The sequence below is a fragment of the Eretmochelys imbricata genome, chromosome 2, assembly GCF_965152235.1.
Source record: "Eretmochelys imbricata isolate rEreImb1 chromosome 2, rEreImb1.hap1, whole genome shotgun sequence".
NCBI classification, from domain to species: domain Eukaryota; kingdom Metazoa; phylum Chordata; order Testudines; family Cheloniidae; genus Eretmochelys; species Eretmochelys imbricata.
Genome location: NC_135573.1, coordinates 183,101,065 through 183,122,692, shown reverse-complemented (window position 1 = coordinate 183,122,692; position 21,628 = coordinate 183,101,065). Strand labels below are relative to the sequence as shown.

Below are 21,628 nucleotides of genomic sequence, written 5' to 3'. Positions count from 1 at the left end.
ATGGCGATTGGGCTTCTTACAGACCATAAGAGGAAGGAAGAACATAAACGTCAGTGCTCTCCTCCTGGATTTCAGCTGCTAAAGACTCGTGTGTGTGTGCGCATGTGTATATATATATACACACAGCATGTGAATGTTAGGTATAAACTGTCCTTTTGGTTGCCATGTATGGCATTGCTCAGTTGTAGGCCTAAACTTCGTGTGGGCAGTAAAAATAAATCAAACTAATGCTCGCTGTTTCTTCTTTCTGTTTATGTAACGGTGCCCTCTGTCTCAGTAGGGAACCTTTCTCTTGTGAGAGTCACGGACTTTAAATCTGAATATTTTTGCTATTCTTGCTCAACTAGACATGTGGCGCCGGTTCTTGGATTAAATACTTCTGTGGGTGGCTGCTTAGTATTTGCAAGCAAATGTCAGGGCCAAATCCTGCCCTGGCCAGAGCAGTGAGAGGCAGCAGAAACCTGCCCAGTGCCACAGCTGCTACAGGATTCCTCAAAGTGGGTTGAGGGAACAGAGGTCCAGGTGTGCACTTCACTGCCTCTCTGAGCAGGAGCAAACGTGTCCCCAGCAAGCATTTGCTGCTTGACAGTAACATGCCCAGTAGTTAGCTGGGGATGGCTGGTCTTGCTTCCTAACCCACAAGACCAATGTGATAGCAAGGCACACCCCTTAACACGTTTTACACACTACCAACTGTGTCTCTTCTAAACAGGGCTGGGCGAATGGCTGGTTTTTAGGTTTGCTGTCAGTTCAGGGAAGAAAAAAATAGGTTCAGCTTGAACTGAATTAGATACCTCTGAAAAATGTCAATGAACCAAAAATGTCAACAGAACTTCACTTTTGGGTCAAACGAAACATTTTGTTCAGCAATCCTTTTAGTGTCAGGACACTTGTTGACGTAAGAGGAAATGAAGGGTTGTATTCACAACACATCTTGAGGAGTAGGCGGGAATGCCCACCTTCCAGTAGTAGCGCAGTGGTTAGGGCACTCCCGTGGGAGATGTGGGTTCAGTTCTCCCTCTGCCTAACGTAGGGAAGGGATTTGAATGTGGGTCTCCCACGTTGTACTAGAGAGCCCCAACACCTGTGCTATAAGGTAGTCTGTGGTGGGCCTTAGTCTTTCCTGTTGAAGCTGTTCTGCTTTGCATAAAATACTTTAATAGTCATTGGGCCACAGAGAGAGAGAGAGACTCTATAAACTAATGGTCTGAAAAGTTTTGCTCAGATCTAGTTCTAACGTTTACAGAGGATGAACAGGATCCTCTGTCAGCCTTTCTTCCTCCTCCCACTTCTGGAACCCTAGAACAGAAGATGGGTGGATTTAGCTCATCCATGTGGTATAAACAAAGGAGGCTGATTGCCAGTATCCATTTGTTTAGAAAGTTATTAACCAACAAAGTGACTAAAACTGCAGGAACATTTCATTGTGTGGGGTTGGGGAGAAGGAGCAAGGTATATCAGTGGAATGTAATAATAGTCTACACTGGCTTTTATTTAAAATCTTATAACCCGTTATAGACACTTCAATAGTTAGACCATAAAAATAATGGCCAGCTAATATAATTTGATGAAGCTCCATTGGCTTCAGCTGGGGATCGGGCTACGTTACTTTTGGCGACGTGTGGTGGAATGGATGAGTCTTAAGGATTCATCTCTCTGGCTGGTGGTCAGAAAGATTTATTTGTATGCAGTTTGAGCCAGCTGATATATATCAGCATAACTCCACTGAATTCAGTGCCAATGTATGCCACCTGTGGATTTGGCCCTTTAACTATTAGCTGAATAAATAGTACACAAACCTATAATAGAATTTTACTATCATAATTCATTGTGTGTCTGTAGAATCTCCATATAGTAATTTAACTTTGCAACTTCTAATCACTATTTAAGGACAATGAGTTCTTAGATTACCCCTTTGTCTTTAGCAAAATCGCTGTTATTGTGTTCGTTGAATTCTTCTAGGGTTAATTTTTGATCCTTTTCTGTTGTTTCAGAGGTTCTTAATTTATTGCCAGAATCAACGGACTGTTCTGATTCAAACATATTTCATTATCTATGAATATTAAACATTTTTGGCAAGTACAACAAGTGCTAAGATAACATACTTACATACCTTATTTTTCTACTGTATATAGCCTGACCTGGTCTGGAATTTATTTATCTCTTTAGATCTGAACATGTATGACTTTTTCAATTAACCACTCATATCAGTTTGTCTATATAAAATTAACACCAATAAAAGATGAGTTGGGATACTTCTATGAAGCAATTTTCCCTGATACTAACATATACAAATTACACTTTACATTTCAGACAAATGAAAGGGGATCTGTTATTTCTTATTTAATTTGCAGACTTCAACCATTTGTTATGCACGCATACATAAAGTAACTTACAATGGTAAAAAATAAAGGTACATAGAAGCTATCTGGTAGCAATTTCAAGAGGGAAGGTTTGGGCTTAGTCACTGGAGCCAGGATACTCTGGGACTTATGAGGAAACCATCCATTTTAGGGATGAACAGTATTCACAGTTTTGTGAAACAACTGACCTATGTTCAGACCACAAGTGGGTTTCCCAAATCCCTATAATTTATCATTCAGAAAGTTTTATGACTCTTGGTGTTTCCTTGAACTTGCTGAACTATATTCCCCCACAATCACTTAAATGTAGATTTGGTCCCATCATAGACATTCAAGGCCCGATTCTCCATTTTACCTTCGAGCACAATGAAGCTGCTCCTGTTTGCCATCAGTGTAAGTGAGAGGGGAATCAGGCTTGTGGAAGGGACCTGGGATTTTTGCTTTACCCCTTAGGTTTGATATAATGAGGAATTCCTTTACAGGGACTGCAGGCTGTTCCCAGGATAAAAAAAAAGGGCTGGAGATCTGCATTTGCTTGCCAGGTTTCGTTTGTAACATGTGTGCACTAAGCTTGGTATTAGTACTGAGCTGCTTATTTCTAGCCGGGAGATCAGACTTAATGTTGGGTTGGGAATGGTGGCAGCCTTCTTCCTCTGTCCCGTTCCCGCATGGGCTTTCCCCACATGCATACACTTGAGCCCCCACCCCCAAGCCAAAGAGCATCATTCCTGCTTCCCTACCTGTGGTCCCTAGTTGATCTCCCCAGCTCCCTCCTTGGAAAGTTGCACATCACCTCCAGCTCCTAGTGTGCCAGCCCATGCAAGGTGGCCTTGATAACATGTAAAACCTCATACTGCTTTTAAAGCCTGCTAAACTGTCCGAGTTAAAGTCTAGAAGGGAGACGAGTTTTAAAATGACCAGTTTAGTATGCATTAAAGTCAGTGCAGCCTGGATTTTGAAATTGTCAGTTAGCACATGTTAGCTAACACATGCTAACATCACACTTCTAAATCCTCATCTAGGCAAGGCCAGCAACAGGTGAGGGGAAGAATTACTGCACCGGAGGGGGTGGGGGCGGAATCACAGATAGGCAGAGGTGGATGTTGTGAGTACTCTGAGGTGGGGGGACCTGACTATACAAAGTGAGGGTGTCGGATGAGGTGCCACATATTTTACTTCTCCTAGGCAAACCCTGGGTTCGACCCAGATTAGAAACCAGCTCTCTTCATATTGGAGTTACTTATTTAAAATATCTGGACTAGAGTAGCAGTTCAAACTCTAATTTTGTTGTCTCTGTTACCAATTCTTGCTTTGCTAGATGGGGAATAACATTCACATTTCACTGGTGCCATCTTCTACCATTCCAAGCACTTTCATGATCCCCAACATGTGTAGGAAACTTGGAAAGGATGAGCCCCATTTAAGAAATTAAATCAGTGCAGCAGTTCCACACAATGGTATTAAATATCCTACATATTTTTGAAGCATGTGTTGTGTATATGCAGTGTATCTGAGCTGTTACATCCAGAACTGTTTGACCCCATAAGTGACTTTATTTTTATTGAGGATGGTGCAATTTGATATGGCTAACATACATTGCTACTTTATGCCTTTGCCCCCTGCTCCATGAGGCTATTCAAATATGCAAAGACTATTAAAGAAACCCTATGGGAATTTCTTCCTCTGTTGCAAATATAGCATTCCTGAAGAATGAAGTAATTCAAATTTTTTCTTCCATGGTTACATCCTGTCTCTGAGGAGCTTTGTGGTTTGTGCTGACAACAAAATGCTGGCAGAAATACCCACCGAATAAGCTGTCATTTAAATGTTGTCTATCAAACATGTTTATGGGCTCTTTAATGGAGCAACCAGTTCTAATACATTTACAAAGCTAGAGACTGACCTGTCATTCAATGTGTGCCATTTATAAATGGAATTGCTGGAATAAGGGATGTTTGGCTTTTCTAGCTGCTTATTCATTATTAGTAGTAATAAAACTATTGTGACGGTGCCTTGAGGATCCAATCGAGGACCAGAATAATGCTTGGCACTATTTAAAGTCTGATAGAGTTCTTGTGATATACATATTCACACTTGTATACATATTCATATATATGAGTATGGGCAGGTCTGTAGTTATATATGTACAAAAAATGTATACACGCATACCCCCTAGTGAGTTTGGATGCTTCAGTTTGCGGCTGCCCAAGTTGAGAAGCTGAGATCCTTTTAAGAGGATGATTTTCAGAAAGTGTTGAGAGCCCACTCTTTGAAAATCAGGCCTTGTTAGTGTGTATTAAGTTGGGCACTACTCACTCTTGAAAATCTTGGAGAGGCATGTATGCGCATTGAAGGATGCCAGTGAGAAATGAACAACATTTGTAATAGTTTTCATCACTCTGGTGCATTCACCCTTCACCTTATGGCTGAGTAAACTTAAAAGTCTATTTGCAAATAAAATTGGGAAAGAATAACAGACACGTTACATTAGTCATAGTTCAAGTTTACAGTTTAGGAAAATGTTTTTTTAATGATTAGCTATTACTCTTCTGTCAGAAGAAGTTGGTCAGAATAGTCCTGCAATAAACCTCATAAGATTTTGGATCTTGCAGGAGAAAGTGTTGCTTTGTTCTTGGTGTCTGTCTCATTTTGAAAGAAATGTCCACTGTGTAAATCAGATAAGTAGAGCTGGTTAGAAAATTATTTCTTTTTCCCTTAAATTTTTTTTATGCAAATAATTTTTAGCTGCAGTTGAAAATTTTCTTCAATTTGTTTTTCAGGTTTTAATTGGAAAAACAACCCCCCTTCCCCTGCAAAAAATTCAGTTTAAAACTGAAAACCCAGAGCTGGAAATTTTGTGAAAATTTCCATTTCACCTCCTCCCCCCCCACAAAAAAAAGAGTTTTGACAAAAATTTTTCCAACTGCAAATAACACTCATTGCTGGGTAGCAGGAGTGTGTGCAGTTCTAAATTGACAGGTTTCATAATTCTGCCATTTGTCTTTCACTGTAGACTATCATGTATAGATGCTAAAGTAAAAAATAGAGAAAACATGCCCCTTTAAAATGTTCATCTTGTAGAAAATTTTACAGGAACACATTGTTATTACATGCAATTTACCTTCGGGGTAAGAAATCGTGTCTAGCCACGAAGTAATTTGAAATGGCCAGGATTGTTTTATCTTCGAGAACAATTTGTCTCTGTAGAAATAAGACCATTCTATGAATTTATTATTATAATAATTCACTTAGAATAAAATGTTCAAAGAACCCTTTGAAAGTGTGCATGGGGTATGTCAGCTTGTGCTTTTTCTCTGCCTTCAGAATGATGCCTGTTTTTCAAAGATCTTTGGGTTGAAAATTAAACTTGAACAAATGCACCTAAAGTCAGTGCAGATACAAATTTTAGATGTGTTTTATGGCACAGTGGCCTTACTAGTGATTTTGAATGTGGCAAGATTCTGGCAGTCAGGAGAGCAGCCAGGGCATCACTTGACTGTTCTTGGACTCACCAGCAGTTGCCTGTTCCCTTCAGCCCCTTTCTCTTTACACAACAGTCCCTGTATTCTAGAGAGAAACAGAAGAAAGATAAAAAACCCATTAGTTCACTTTATAAAATGAGTCCCCAGTCTCCAGCCGCTTCATACCTACCCTTCCTGACATGTACTGCAGACTCAGGCTCATGGTAACTATGAAAAACATCAATACATATCCTATAAGTAGGGCCCTACCAAATTCACAGCCATGAAAAATGCATCATGGACCATGAAATCTGGTCTTTTGTGTACTTTTACCCTATACTCTACAGATTTAATGGGGGAGACCAGCGTTTCTCAAATTGGGGGTCCTGCGGGGGGGGGATCACAAAGTTATTTTAGGGGGGTTGCGGTATTGCCACCCTAACTTCTGTGCTGCCTTCAGAGCTGGGCGGCTGGAAGGTGGCGGCCGTTGGCCAGGCGCCCAGCTCTGAAGGCAGCGCCCCGCCAGCAGCAGCACAAAAGTAAAGGTGGCAGTACCACACCATGCCAGCCTTACCTCTGCGCGGCTGCCTTCAGAGCTCGGTGGCTGGAGAGTGGCAGCTGGTTACTCAGAGCCCAGCTCTGCAGGCAGCAGCGCGGCAGTAAGGGAGGCAATATCACACCCTGCCATCCTTCCTTCTGCGCTGATGATGACGGTGGCTCTGCCTTCAGAGCTGGGCTCCTGGCCAGCAACCGCTGCTCTCCAGCTGCCCAGGTCTGAAGGCAGCGCTGCTGTCAGCAGCAGTGCAGAAGGAAGGGTAGCAATACCGCAACTCTCCCTACAATAACCTTGCAACCCCCCCACCCCCCCCACACACACACACACACAATTCCTGTTTGGGTCAGGACCCCTACAGGTACAACACCATGACATTTAAGATTTAAATAGCTGAAATCATGAAATTTACAATTTTAAAAATCCCACGACCATGAAATTGACCAAAATGGACTGTGAATTTGGTAGGGCCCTAGCTATAAGTTACAGGCGCTTGCCTTTCTCAGCACTGCCACCCAAATGTATTGAAGGTCATTATGATTTACCATTGTCCTCCAGACCTTGTAGGGTGAGAGGGGGGTGGGAGTTTGGCAACAGAGGGAGCAGTTGCCTTGTGTTGTATGGCATTGTATGAGGGCACAGTGTGGATTGCAGGACTCATGCCAAACTGCAGTCAGGACAGAGCAATCACTGGAAGAAGCCATTTGGAGTAGCATAGTATAAGGTATCTGTTGGCAGGCTTTTGCTACTGGTTCTGTGGCCCTGCACAATCTTGCGATAAAACCAGTTTTCAAAAACATGCTACTCAGCCTGCACTGCCGCTTCCCCTCCCAGCTGCATTTAACATACTCTAAAGAATTAATGTGATTGAATACATGCCAACTCCAGTGCTCGCAAAGGACGCCAGACAAATGTATCGCACAATTAGGACAAGGATGGGGATTGTGCACCTTATTATGAAGCAGCTAGTATTGGCCTCTGTCTGATACAGGCTTTCAAATGAGATGACCCATTGGCCTGTTCCAGTATAGCAGTTTCTGGGTTTAAAGTAGACACCCACTTTTCCCGATATTTTAGAGAAGGAAAGATTGGACTTTTATGTTTCGGATATCAAACCATGTCAAGTTAAATTGTTATGTTACTTGTATGCGTAAACACTTGGTCAGACTTTATAAGATGTAAATGAATGTGTACTTCATACCCCTGAATGTGCACAATCAAGCCCCAATCATGACAGATCTTTCCTTTTTCTCTCTTTGATTACTTCTCCTCTGGCAGATTTTCCTAAGTGCACACCATGTTTTATCTGTGTGAAATTTAAAAAGCTGAGATAGAACAGGCAGGATGGGATCCTGTTCTATCTCCAATGTAAGAATTTACTGATGTCTGTCCTACCTAAAAAGCAGGTACTAATTCTTTGCTATTCCTGGTTTAATATTGAAATTCCGGTTAACAGGGTTCTAATCCAAACATTAAAATTCAAAGACAACAAATGTCAATATAATTTGTGAATCACTTGCATACAATAAATAATGAAAACTAGTTCTGGTGGGACAGATAAATACAGAGGACCATAGCCTTGATAGGCAAGTAATCACCAGGAGAAATGTGAACTATTTTGGTATTTATTTGCTTCTGTGTTCATCTCCCCACTTGTAATATCAGGAGAAGAATGGCTGGTTGGTCAGTGGGGCAGGAGGTCATGCCTTATCAAGAAGCAGGGCAGTGAGCTGTCTGGAGGAGGAGACAGGAAAGATTACTCTAAATTTGGATAAACTTCTGTTAATCTTTTCTTTTCATATGACCAAGATTTCAGGCAGCTCAGATGGAGTCTGTGGAGACAGACTGCATGAAGCAAGTGAAAAAGGCCATGGAGCAATTTTGTGTCTGTAACAGATTTTCTCCACACCTCGTATGTAATTTAGTTGAGATGTTGGTTTGTAATGTGTTTATGTTCTCATTCTGGCAAAATGGAGCAGTCAGAGAGGTGAGCTGGGAAGCATATACTACAAGGATGCTATTAATCAAAGTGGGCATCTAACAAAGGCTCCCCCTCTATTCTTCTGAGAGCAGTAGGGAGGAATTGGCTGATATTCTATGGTGGTGCAGATATTATTTCATTTCAATGGATTTTGTTCAGGGCCCTTCTGTAGGCTGCATAGAGTTAGCTGTGGAATCGGTGGCCTAACATAGCATGGCAATCTTGGATGAAGGTTTGGGCTAACCTTCAACAAGCCTTGAAAAATTGTACTCATGCATCTGCTTGCCTTAGGCATCCAATTTTGTTGAACAAGCGAGTAAAATATTGTTACTTTATGTTATCATTATCAACTTTGTTATTAGTTATGATAAAGCTAGATGAACAGATTTTGTGCCCGGGCTGGTACATTTTCATGATGATTTTGCAAGGCCACGTTGACCCGAATCCCTACAAACTATGAAACAATGAAGTTGATTGAAATGTCTAATGATATGTAGTGTCACAGTATAGGGACACTGTGATGGTGCCCAGGATTCTGAGGCATCTCACCACCACTTGCCCCTAGTATGAAACAATTTTGCCTGATGCCTGCTGTAGCTCACCTCACTGAAACCAACATCCTCTGGCCACGCACAAGCACTGTCTTCCAGGTCTTTGCAGACCTTTCCCTCTCTGTGCAGGCTAGCGATAGACACACACCAACTTCCGAGTCCTCGGCACACTCCCTGTAGTGTCTAGCCCCTGTCACTGACAGAAATTACCAGGCAAGCTGTCCCCGAAGAGAGAGACAATTTGACTGACACAACTCAGGATCAGGCTTTATAATATTACAGCACTGAAATATATTTACAGTGAAATAATCATAAATTTATTATAAAAGGTTACATTTTAAGAGATAGTGGGTCAGGATAAGAAGTGGAAACAGAACTGGTTCCACATGCAAAACAAAACATAAAATGCAACCCTAGGTCTACAATTTCTAAGAGTTACCTTTCCTATTTAACAAAATCGATTTTCTCTCAAGGATTCAGCCTTTGACAGAGCTGCTGGTTTTCTGTCTTAACTCCCATGTCTTTCCGGGGTTTCCTCTGTGAATGGATCACAAAATGTCCTCCTATTGTTTGTTCTTTGGGGTGCTGGCCCCCATGTTAACTTCACATCCTCATGTTGACTTGGAGTGCAAATGTAGCTCCCACTGTGTTTTGCTTAAAATGCTTAATTTGCATTAGAGACAGGGATATGCTTTGGCTAGCAGAAAACTTGTTTGTCAATTCTGCTCTGTTACTAGTTAAAAAGGTATATTTAGTAGGTACTCATAACTCCTTACATACCCTCTGTACATACATCTCACAATACCTGTGATGGCTATTGTGTCACTGGCTTTCATTTGATACTGTAAAAGACACTATTTATGGATAAGAACCCTGAAAGTGGCGTTAGGTGTGGTGAGTTTGTCAGGCCTGATAGGAGTTGCTGTTGCAGAACAGGTTTCAGAGTAGCAGCTGTGTTAGTCTGTATTCGCAAAAAGAACTGGAGGACTTGTGGCACCTTAGAGACTAACCCAATTATTTGAGCAGACGCTTTCGTGAGCTACAGCCGATGAAGTGAGCTGTAGCTCACGAAAGCTTTTGCTCAAATAAATGGGATAGTTTCTAAGGTGCCACAAGTCCTCCTGTTCCTGTTACAGAACAGTGAACCCTGTTCAAGTCGGCACTTGAAGCGTTCTAAGGTTCACAACACATATTACGCAACGTTGTAAGTGCTGTAAATTGACTCTTCACATGTCTTGATGATCTTCATTGTGCTTGCAGGTTGCTCAGGAGAAAGGAAACTGCTCTTTTCAGAAAAACCCTAACCCGTGTGTCATCCCTCAAGAAAATGACAATATTTTTCACACGATCTTTGCTTTTTTTACCAAGTCTGGCAGAAAAGTACTGGTAAGAAATTCCATATATAACTGAAATTTAAAAGAGTCAGATATTGTAAAATGCGTTTGTCAGAGGAATGTGAAGTGGTCAACTACTTTTTTCTTTTCAGAGTAACTTTCATGTAGTCTAAAATAAGAATGACATTTTACTTGTGTTGCAGTGGTCCCCACAGACCTCAGTCCCTCACTGGAAGCTTTGAGGCTACTAAAGTACAGACAATAAAAAAAATAACACAAGTATTAAAGGTTGAATAATATCTTCTGATGCTAAAAGAAAAAAGATTGATACAGGTTGAAGAAATCTAGTGAGTGAGAAATTATATAGAATCAACGTAACTAGCTAATGAGGTGATGCAAAGCCCATTAATGTCATTGGGAGTCTTTCCATTGTTTTCTTTGGACTTTGCATCAGGCACTAAAGGCAGAACTTCAAAGCGTGTTTGCAGCTAGACTTGGAGCAATGTATTGTATATGCAATAGAAATACATAGATTCTTGTTGAAAATGTTTTTCTGCAATACATTTTTCTCTAATCCTTTTATCTCAGGGGAGGTATTCTGACAGGAAGTAATAGATAGCAGGGTTTACTTGCCGTGGCTGAAATTTACCCCTGTGCAGAGGCCCAGTACATATTCTGTGTTCAATTCCAGCTTAAGTGCACTGACCCTCAGTTCAGGGATGAATTTCCTGTGACATGGTTTTATGAAGTCCTGGAATGATTATGATTCTGCAGATTCTGAAAACAGACACTGTTTTGTATAAGGGAGGTGTACAATCAATTTTACTGATTCATCAAATGGCTGTTTTCATTCAATCAGTAGGAATGTTTGGTATTGCTAGTTAGTATTAAAATGAATGATTTCCTCCCTTCCTAATACATCTTACAGCCTTTTACTTATTTCCCTTAGGACTGTGAAAGACCAGGCAGGTCCTGCTTAATTATACGCTGCAACTTAAGCTCACTAGCAAAAGCAGAATCCCGCAATATAGATGTTTACATGCTGCTGAATACAGAGATATTAAAGAAGGTAAGTGCTTCTGCCTCTTTCTAGGGCATATGCTCAATAATAATTTAAATATACTTATATATTGAAATATACATGAAGCATTGAATATTGCCTTCGTCTGTGTCTAGTAGAACTAGTTTAAATTTTTTCACTGAAAAGTTTTAAGTTGATCACTAAAAATTTCCATTTGAAATTTTCATTGTAGTCAAAATTTTCTAATTGTTTTTGTTGAAAACTGGAAACCGTAAATTAAACATTATTTGTGTTAAAAATTTCAGATTTTGGTAAAAATATTCAGTTTTTGGTTTTCAAAAGCCAATACGTTTTACTGAAACCCACAATTATTTACTGAGTTTTGAAAACGACAATTGTTTCAGGTTTTGGTTTTTCATTGAAAAAATAAATAAAAATGGCAGGAATTTTAGAAAAAAGTAGTTTTTATTCTAAATATCCTATGAAAAACAGCTGGCGCTTTTCAACCAGCTGTAATTGCTATATATCTCACTATAAGATGGCTTTACTTGGCACATCATCCTATTTTGTGAACGAATAAGAATTTCATAGAGAAGCCTCGGAGAAGCCTTTCAGTCTGAGCTGGGATTCAAATGACAGTGAAGAACTTTTTATACTTTAAAAAGAAAAGGAGGACTTGTGGCACCTTAGAGACTAACCAATTTATTTGAGCATGAGCTTTCGTGAGCTACATCATGAACTTCATCCGATGAAATGAGCTGTAGCTCACGAAAGCTTATGCTCAAATAAATTGGTTAGTCTCTAAGGTGCCACAAGTACTCCTTTTCTTTTTGCGGATACAGACTAACACGGCTGTTACTCTGAAACCTATACTTTAAAAAGCTCCTTCCCTCATTTCAGAAGAATGGGGTGTGTGTATGTCTGTGCGCATGTGCAGGTGGAGTCAGGAGGGAATGTGCAGGATTCATGGATAGTTCTTGGAAACTCTTATTTAAAGCCTTCATGCTTTTATTTTTTTAAATCTGGATCACTGTACGTTTTCAATTATTGCAATACTTGGAGTAGTTGACCCCTTTTATTCTAAACCCAAGTCATTGCCAAAATCCTGATATTTAGAAATTAACTGATTTTGGGAACTCTGGCACACTTGGAAACTCTTTAGACTCATAGAAGGTTAGGGTTGGAAGGGACCTCAGGAGGTCATCTAGTCCAACCCCCTTCTTGAAGCAGGACCAATCCCCAATTTTTGCCCCAGATTCCTAAATGGCCCCCTCAAGGATTGAACTCACAACCCTGGGTTTAGCAGGCCAATGCTCAAACCACTGAGCTATCCCTCCCCCCAATGTGTTAACACATTGATTAACACATTGCTTTGTGTAAAAGTTCAGTTGCAATGGCAGTGGCTGGAATGTTCCAGAAGAAGGTAACTGAAAGATGTCAATCCTGGAGGGTGCTCCCAGGCCCCAGCTCCAACTAAATTGAATAGGAGCTGAGGATGCTTACCCCTTCATGGGAGGTGCTCATCATATTGCTGGATCTGACCTTAAATCAAATCACCTGCGTGTTATAAACAGTTATAAAATAAGACTGTAAGGTTTGTGAACAGTAGATCTGAAGGTGTAATCCTAGATTTTGCTGACTTTTCTTAAGTACATTAAAAATAATTACAATTAGAAATAAATACAAACAAAAACAGCGATACGTGCAGTGTTAAAGTTATGAGGTTTTTCAAACAGTCGGATAATGAGCAGAGTAAGTGTGCGTAAACTACGATCCGTGTGTTTATCTTTATTTTGTGATGAGATACAAGGGTAGAAAACTGATAATTTTTTTAATCTGTTACTTCAAATATTTGTTATACAAAGAAAAAACATCACAGCCATCATAAGGAGGCTCAAGATAAGAATAAACATGACATTCATGGTGAGAAACATGATAGCAAGCTAAGCAATGTTCTGTTCTGTCAGTGAATGAAATAAGATTTGTAAATTTTAAAAAGATTTACTGCGTTTCCACTTATTTTGTAGATGAGCTTTTTTGGGGGGATTTTTTTGGTTTACAGTTTAGCTACAGCAAAGGTCTGTCAGATCACGATACTGTAAGATAATCAGAGTAGGAGGATAATAAAATAAATCTGTTAGATAAATCTGTTGGTGACAGCCGTTAGATTAAAAACAAAAAAGGAAAGGTCTTTTCCTAAAGATTAGATAGACACGAGTTGATGTCTTCATGGCCTTTCCAGCTGAAATCACCTCGTATGCTGCTGTTTGTCCATGTTTGAAGAAAGAGCATATAGATGGAGCCAGATGTTTAAGTTGTGCTTGCACACAAATACCCCCACATATGCAAGCAGGTAACTGAGTACACGAAACATGCATTTGTGTACACTGTCAAATTCAGCTCTTCACAGAAGCTCTGCACCAGGCCCATGGGATGTCTGGTGCAGATCCTCTGGGACATGTATCTGTCACAGTTCAGGGCAACTGCACCTGTATTTCCTCCTCTATGATCCCCAAGGGCAGGGCTGTCCTTACCCATACGCAAAGTAAGCAGCTGCGTAGGGCACCAGGAAATTTGGGGCACCAAATTTCCTGGTGCCCTGCGCAGCTGTGTGCTGCTCCAGCCCCTGCTCCGCCACTTCCCCATGGCCCCTGCCCCTGCTCCTCCCCGCCTCTTCTCACCCCTGCTCCACCTCAGCCCCTCCCCCACTCCACCCCTTCCCCAAAGCCTCCTCCCCATCCCGCCTCTTCCCGCCCCTACTCCACCCCAGCCCTGCCCCCACTCCCCTGAGGACTGCAGCAGGGCTGGGCCTGCACTCACTGGTGGCGGAAAGTGCAGCAGCCCAGCCCCAGCCATGCCGCCGGTGAGTGCTGGGGCGTGGTCTCCCCTGTTGCCCAAGTCAGCCCACCTCCCCGCAGAGGCCTGGGGCCAACCACTCCCCGCCCCCACGGAGGCCTGCCCCACTCCCCCGCTGCGTGGGGGGTGTAGCTGCATAGGTCCCCAGAATAGCTAGGGATGGCCCTGCCCAAGGGCACCCATTCTCAGGTTTCCAACTCCCCAGCAGTCACCTCTCTTGAGTGGAGACATGAATCTTCCTTCTGACAGGGTTTTTTCCCAGGCTGCATAGTTCCCTGCCTATACTGTGAATTCCCCCGCAGCTCAGACTGTTTCAGCAGGCTGCTTTGCCTTTCTTCTTTAGAGGCTATAAACAGCGTGCTTGCCACAGTAAGTTACCACACAGCTTTTTCTAAGCAAGCACATTTATTCTTATGGTAAAAGCATTACAGAGAAAAAATATTAAAAACAATAAAAGAAATCTACATGCATGCTAATAAGCTTACCTAAGATCACCCTAACAAAGGCTGTCAGGTGAACAGTCCTTCAGATCCCACTAAAGGTTTTTTCCCTGTGGTCAAAAGTTCATAATAGCTATGGCTCAGAACAAGCACACCCATGAATCTGTGAGTTACTGTTTTATCTAGTTTGGGTCTGAACTTTTGAAGAGACCATGAACAGGAAATCAGCCAGACAATTGGTTTCTCCTTAAGGCCTAGCTTCAAAAGGATAGGTCTGGAGCTGGGTAATTTTCATTGCCCTCCTCCCAGCTATTTTCTAGGAAACCTGTTTTCAGTTTGTTTGTCTCAAAAATTTATTTTTGACTGGTCTGTTTTTCAGTATAGTCCTTTGACGCTCCCAATGCTTCCCACGGTTTACATTAGTCATGTCTGCTAGAGTAGTTACATACAATCCAACAATAACACATACACATTAATTCAAGAAAATTTGTCCAAGAAAGTGCAGGAAATTGTCATATCTGTCACGGTGTCACCCACATAGAATAGTGAACTGCACATTTAAATGGCTACCTGTGTCCCCAACCACCAATTTATTCTTGCGGTGTAGATGCAGGTGTGGTAAAGAATTCATTAAACTCATTTGAGGTGTAATTATGAGAATACACCACTCTATTTATTCATTAAGGGCCAGATTGTTGCCTCACCTTATGTGGGTGCAAACTGAGAAGGGGGGGGGAGTTAAGAGTAGCCCTTCACACTTGGCAGCCCTGATGCTTGGGAGGATGGCAGAGGCTGCACCTGAAATGCTTCCCCTTGGGAGCAACTTGCCAGAAAGGGGGCAGGGTTTAGGTGGAACAGTGGTTTCTCACCCCCCAACAGAGTGGGCTGCCTATATTGGGGAGTGGGTGCATGATGCCCCTCAGTTCTCTGGGCAAGATGGCTGTACATCATCCTCAGAACATGGTAATGCCACAATCTAGTCCTAAATCAAAAGTAACCTTACAAAAATACCTACTGTATAAGAGTAAACAATGTGTTTAAAAAGGCAACTGGTTGGAAAATTTGTGTTTAAACGTTCTGTATAAAATACAAGGCAAAGTCACTTACTAATGGAAATATAAATCAAATACTTGCACTTTATGCAGTGTGCTGTGTCTGGAATTATTTTAAATAATTAAACAATTTTATCATATACTGTATATAAGTCTATCGCAGCTTCCAAATATCTGTTTCTAACTACTTGGGAACCTTTGTGGTAAAGATTTAGCTTGTCTATGTTGATTGGCAATGTGCTGTGTTTTTCTGCTGTGTTGTGAGGCTGGGGTAGCCTTAAAAACAGCCCAAATTCAAATAAAAAAAAAAGTCCAATGTTTTGTGGGATGCCTTTAATTTCAGTCTGAGATAATGCACTGTACTTTGTCCATCCATGTCCCAAGCTCAAGGTGCATGTGATTTCAGGTAGTATAAATCAGTGTAGCACTCAATTGCCAATCCAGCTGCCCTGGAGCATAAGGATAGAATATAATGTTATTAAATTAAAAAAGGTTGTTTTTAACTACTTTTGTTTTTAATTCTCAGGACAGTTCATCAGTCATCCAGTTTGTGACCAGGGCGAAGGTGAGGGTGGACACAACACTCAGGATTGTGGAAGTGCCTAATGGGAATCCTGAAGATGCAACAGTAAGTGACTGTCTGAAAAGAAAGGTCCCCATGTCCCATTAGTATGGAATACATTAGGGGAGCTAGGCAACTGGAATGTGTGGGTTTGGCCAACAAAAATGAGCGAGTCTGACTTCCTTTGAATGCACTAGCAGCAGGACTTCATAGTGTTTCTGTGGTTTGACTTGCTGTGATACCCGTGCCATCATAGCAAATGATATTGTGTGGGGCCGTATACTCTATGTTGTAGCTAGTCAAAGTTGCAAAGGACTTTGGGATACCTTTGCCAGCATTAAGTTAGGCTTCTCACTGTGAAGTTGATGTCAGCTTTAAACTAATTCAGATTTTTTTTGAAACTCCAGTGGGGTTTTTCCTCAGCAAAATCTCATCAGATATGACATTTTGAAATACGTAAATGTTTTAATAATAATTTGAGGTCAAAGACAATAACCAAAAATGTATGAAATTTATAGACAAGATCATCACCTTTTCTTTATCTCCACCTTTTATGTCTAGCTATTGCAGTGTACATACAACACAAGGACTGTAAATTCACTAATTTATATCAGCCCTTGATGGTGAGAGAGGACGACTGCTCCCTTTTTGTTTAGCCCCAGCAACCTGAAAGTTTGCGTCTTCAGAGAAGCCCTCCTTAACAGGAAGAAATTTTAATTGTACAGTATTTGAAAATAGATGGTAGGATTTTCAAAGTACTTAAGTGACTTAGGAGCACACGTTCAATTGAAAGTTGCTGGCACTTGTGTTCCTAAAGCACTTACGCACTTTTGAAAATCTGACCCAGAGTATTTAATTATCACTGATGCTACTGAGCTTAATTCTAATGGTTCCATCTTGCTTAAAAACTATCCATGTTCATGATACAAGCAGTCTGGGAGCCCCGTGTTCAAAGATTGTTTACAGCTTTTTCTAATTTGCTTAATACTGGGTTAATGACTATAAAAAAGCCTTTAGGCTGAGATTTTAAAATCCTCCTCGTGGATTTAGACACTTAATTCCCATTATTTTTAATGGGAGTTGTGCATCTAAGTCCCCAAAGGCAGCTTTGTAAACTTCAGCCTTAATGTTTAATATACCATGTATATAAAGTAGCTAGGCCGAAATGTATAGCCAGGCTTCAGACCAGGTTTTTGCAGGTGCATACATATTATGAAGAATATGCTAATACTGTTCTGATTAAGCAGCAGTTATTGTTCTTCATTATCATTAGGCTAAATCAGTCTCCAGGGCACCCTCCCATATAGCAGTCATCCCAATTCAATATGTCCCAATTAGAAAGAGTAATATTATTTTTACATTTATAAAACACCTTTCATCTGCAATCCCCTTACCAATTATATACATAATATATACTGAGCGTGGTGGAGGGCTGCAAAATAGTCATTTGCAGAAAGATTTGGATTTAATGCTGTACAACAGTTACTCTTTTAGACCTGGATTCAACAAGGCAAGTAGTCCCATTGACATATTCAGGCCTTATTGACCAGGATTTGGGACATTTCATTGCACCTTAATTCTTCTCAAACAAAATTCCACTTATCATGCAGAATTTGACCTATAGCAAGCATGTACCTTACACATACTATGGATTTTCCTTATATCTATATCAATCAGCATGAAAGTGATTTCTTTTGTCCTTGAAGCATAATTGGGTTTTCTGAAAATTGTACACAGTTATTATTTATTATTACTTGTATTGGTGTAGCACCAAAGAGCCCAGTTGTGGACCCAGCCCCCACTGTGCTAGATGCTGTACAAACACAGAAGAAGACAGTCCCTGCCCCCAAATGTACTAAACTTAGGAAGTATTTTAGAGAACAGAAATAGGTGTTTGGTTAGAAATGGGAAAGAAAAAGAAATTCTCCTTCTGTAGAGTATCTCAGTACTTATTGCATGGGTCAAATCATGAGGTAATTACTCAATTTTTACCTATCAGTCCTTATCCAAACAAAACACCTTGTGGCTCAATGGGAATTTTGTCTGAATAAGGACTTCAAGATTTAGCTGTATAAAAATAGGGCTCATACCGTTGGTTAGTCAGTCACATTTCCCCAACCCTCTCTGCCAATGCACCCCCATAACTGGACTGCAGCACTGCCTATTTGGCCTACCTCTAGGTCTCTCTCTAATTCAATTGGGCAGCACTGAGTGATTCTTGCACTTCTGTGGCTCCATTTAATTGATTAGTGGTGCAATACTTGAGATGAAATCCTGGCCCCATTGAAATTTACGGGGCCAGGATTTCACCCCTTTATGTTACAGTCTGTAAAGGTTTTGGGCGTCCTTCCCAATGACTTTGGGGATCCTTCCCAATGACTTTGTGAACTACTTTGTGAACTGTAAGGGGTTGTTATTATTTAGTGCTCAAAATTTAGAAATGATTTAATCACAACATGAGGTCTGCTGTATTTAATTCTTATCAAATGCTTGGAAAAAATATTGTCCTTTTCCTGTCTGTGGAAGGCCTTGGGTAGCAGTGATTACAGAGTTCATCGTACATGCTCTGAAAAGACATGAATCTTTAAACAAAAGGTTGCTGCTGATTTCCGAGAAGATGAAACTGAAGGGGAGCATGCTTGGCATATTTTAGTAGTGTAAATCAATTTGTGATTTCAGACTTTTCTAATGTGAATGCTATTTTCTGTCTCCCTTATGCTATTTCCATATGTCTGTTGGTTTCTCCACTGTTGTATGTTTTGGATAGGGTCGTGTTGAAAGAAAAATTTAAGACATGTGGTTGGCTCAAGGTATTAATATTTTTTCTTTCCTTCTCCTTCTTCTGGTGGAGTGCAGATGAGAACAATACTTGTTGCAAACCACAGTTATTTAATTGTAACCAGGGGCCGAGGGGTGGGTGGGGGGGATATAATTTCTTTGTCCATTCCTCTCACTCCCTTCTTTTAAAAAAAATCCCTTTCTCTCTCTTTTTTTGTTGTTGTTGTTGACCACTGAATGCTGTACCATATCCATCTGACCACTGGCTCCATCTGAGCTGCTGCTCATGGACATGCTTTGAGTCAGCTGATAGAGTTGGTATCTAGCAGTGAAAGCAGAATTTCCTCATACGCTCTATCATGCTAATTTCCGTAAAGCCAATAAGACTTGTTAGCTAAGACTGATTTAGACAGTCCTGCTGACTTGCTGTCTTGATTTCATTGGGGTTTTTTTGCAGCTTAGCACCCAATTTCACAGCTCAAACAATTTTAAACAGGGACACCATGAAACAGGAAGCGAGAGGGTTCCAAATTAGTGTACTAAATACTTATGATTACAAGTCCATTCATGTTGTTTCATTTGTTTACCAAACTCTCATAGATTCTCAACAAGGGACATGCAAAACCCTAAATAAAGGCCAGTGAGATAGCAAGAGGCTCCCTTTTGGAAAATATTACTGAATGGATGGGATATCCCTTTTTTTAGAACAGTTGCATTATCATAGAATCATAGAATAACAGAGTTGGAAGGGATCTCTGGAGGCCATCTAGTCCAACCCCCTGCCCAGAGCAGGACCAATCCCAACTAAATCATCCCAGCCAGGGCTTTGTCAAGCCTGACCTTAAAAACTTCTAAGGAAGGGGATTCCACCACCTCCCTAGGTAACACATTCCAGTGTTTCACCACCCTCCTAGTGAAAAAGTTTTTCCTAATATCCAACCTAAACCTCCCCCACTGCAACTTGAGACCATTACTCCTTGACCTGTCATCTGCTATCACTGAGAATAGTCTAGATCCATCCTCTTTGGATCCACCTTTCAGGTAGTTAAAAGCAGCTATCAAATCCCCCCTCATTCTTCTCTTCCATAGACTAAACAATCCCAGTTCCCTCAGCCTCTCCTCATAACTCATGTGTTCCAGTCCCCTAATCATTTTTGTTGCCCTTCGCTGGACTCTCTCCAATTTCTCCACATCCTTCTTGTAGTGTGGGGCCCAAAACTGGACACAGTACTCCAGATGAGGCCTCACCAATGTTGAATAGAGGGGAACAATCACGTCCCTCGATCTGCTGGCACTGCCCCTACTTATACACCCCAAAATGCCATTGGCCTTCTTGGCAACAAGGGCACACTGTTGACTCATATCCAGCTTCTCATCCACTGTCACCCCTAGGTCCTTCTCTGCAGAACTGCTGCCTAGCCATTCGGTCCCTAGTCTGTAGCGGTGCATTGGATTCTTCCGTCCTAAGTACAAGACTCTGCACTTCTCCTTGCTGAACCTCATCAGATTTCTTTTGGCCCAATCCTCCAATTTGTCTAGGTCCCTCTGTATCCTATCCCTACCCTCCAGCGTATCTACCACTCCTCCCAGTTTAGTGTCATCTGCAAACTTGCTTAGGGTGCAATCCACACCATCCTCCAGATCATTAATGAAGATATTGAACAAAACCGGCCCCAGGACCGACCCTTGGGGCACTCCGCTAGATACCGGCTACCAACTAGACATGGAGCCATCGATCACTGCCCGTTGAGCCCGAGAATCTAGCCAACTTCCTACCCACCTTGTAGTGCATCCATCCAGCCCATACTTCTTTAACTTGCTGACAAGAATACTGTGGGAGACCGTGTGAAAAGCTTTGCTAAAGTCGAGGAATAACGCATCCACTGCTTTCCCTTCATCCACAGAACCAGTTATCTCATCATAGAAGGCAATTAGATTAGTCAGGCATGACTTTCCTGTGGTGAATCCATGCTGACTGTTCCTGATTACTTTCCTCTCGTCTAAGTGCTTCAGAATTGATTCCTTGAGGACATGCTCCATGATTTTTCCGGGGACTGAGGTGAGGCTGACTGACCTGTAGTTCCCAGGATCATCCTTCTTCCTTTTTTTAAAGATGGGCACTACATTAGCCTTTTTCCAATCTTCCGGGACTTCCCCCGATGGCCATGAGTTTTCAAAGATAATGGCCAATGGCTCTGCAATCACATCCGCCAATTCCTTTAGCGCTCTCGGATGCAACGCATCCAGCCCCATGGACTTGTGCACGTCCAGTTTTTCTAAATAGTCCCGAACCACTTCTTCCTTCACAGAGGGCTGGCCACCTCCTCCCCATGCTGTGCTGCCCAGTGCAGTAGTTTGGGAGCTGACCCTGTTCGTGAAGACAGAGGCAAAAAAAGCATTGAGTACGTTAGCTTTTTCCACATCCTCTGTCACTAGGTTGCCTCCCTCACTTAGTAAGGGGCCCACACTTTCCTTGGCTTTCTTCTTATTGCCAACATACCTGAAGAAACCCTTCTTGTTACTCTTAACATCCCTCGCTAGCTGCAACTCCAGGTGTGATTTAGCTTTCCTGATTTCATTCCTACGTGCCCGAGCAATATTTATATACTCATCCCTGGTCATTTGTCCAGTCTTCCACTTCTTGTAAGCCTCTTTTTTGTGTTTAAGATCAGCACG

The 21,628-nt window shown here is 41.5% G+C and overlaps 1 protein-coding gene across 1 annotated transcript in view; it reads left to right on the top strand.

Moving 5' to 3' along the window:
- ITGA9 (integrin subunit alpha 9) overlaps window positions 1-21,628 on the top strand; it is a 291,590-nt gene that overhangs the window by 243,135 nt on the left and 26,827 nt on the right. The window contains exons 24-26 of the mRNA XM_077809245.1: window positions 10,170-10,295; window positions 11,193-11,312; window positions 16,139-16,240. Coding sequence (XP_077665371.1) covers window positions 10,170-10,295; window positions 11,193-11,312; window positions 16,139-16,240 — 348 coding nt within the window. The remainder of the gene's footprint in view (window positions 1-10,169; window positions 10,296-11,192; window positions 11,313-16,138; window positions 16,241-21,628) is intronic.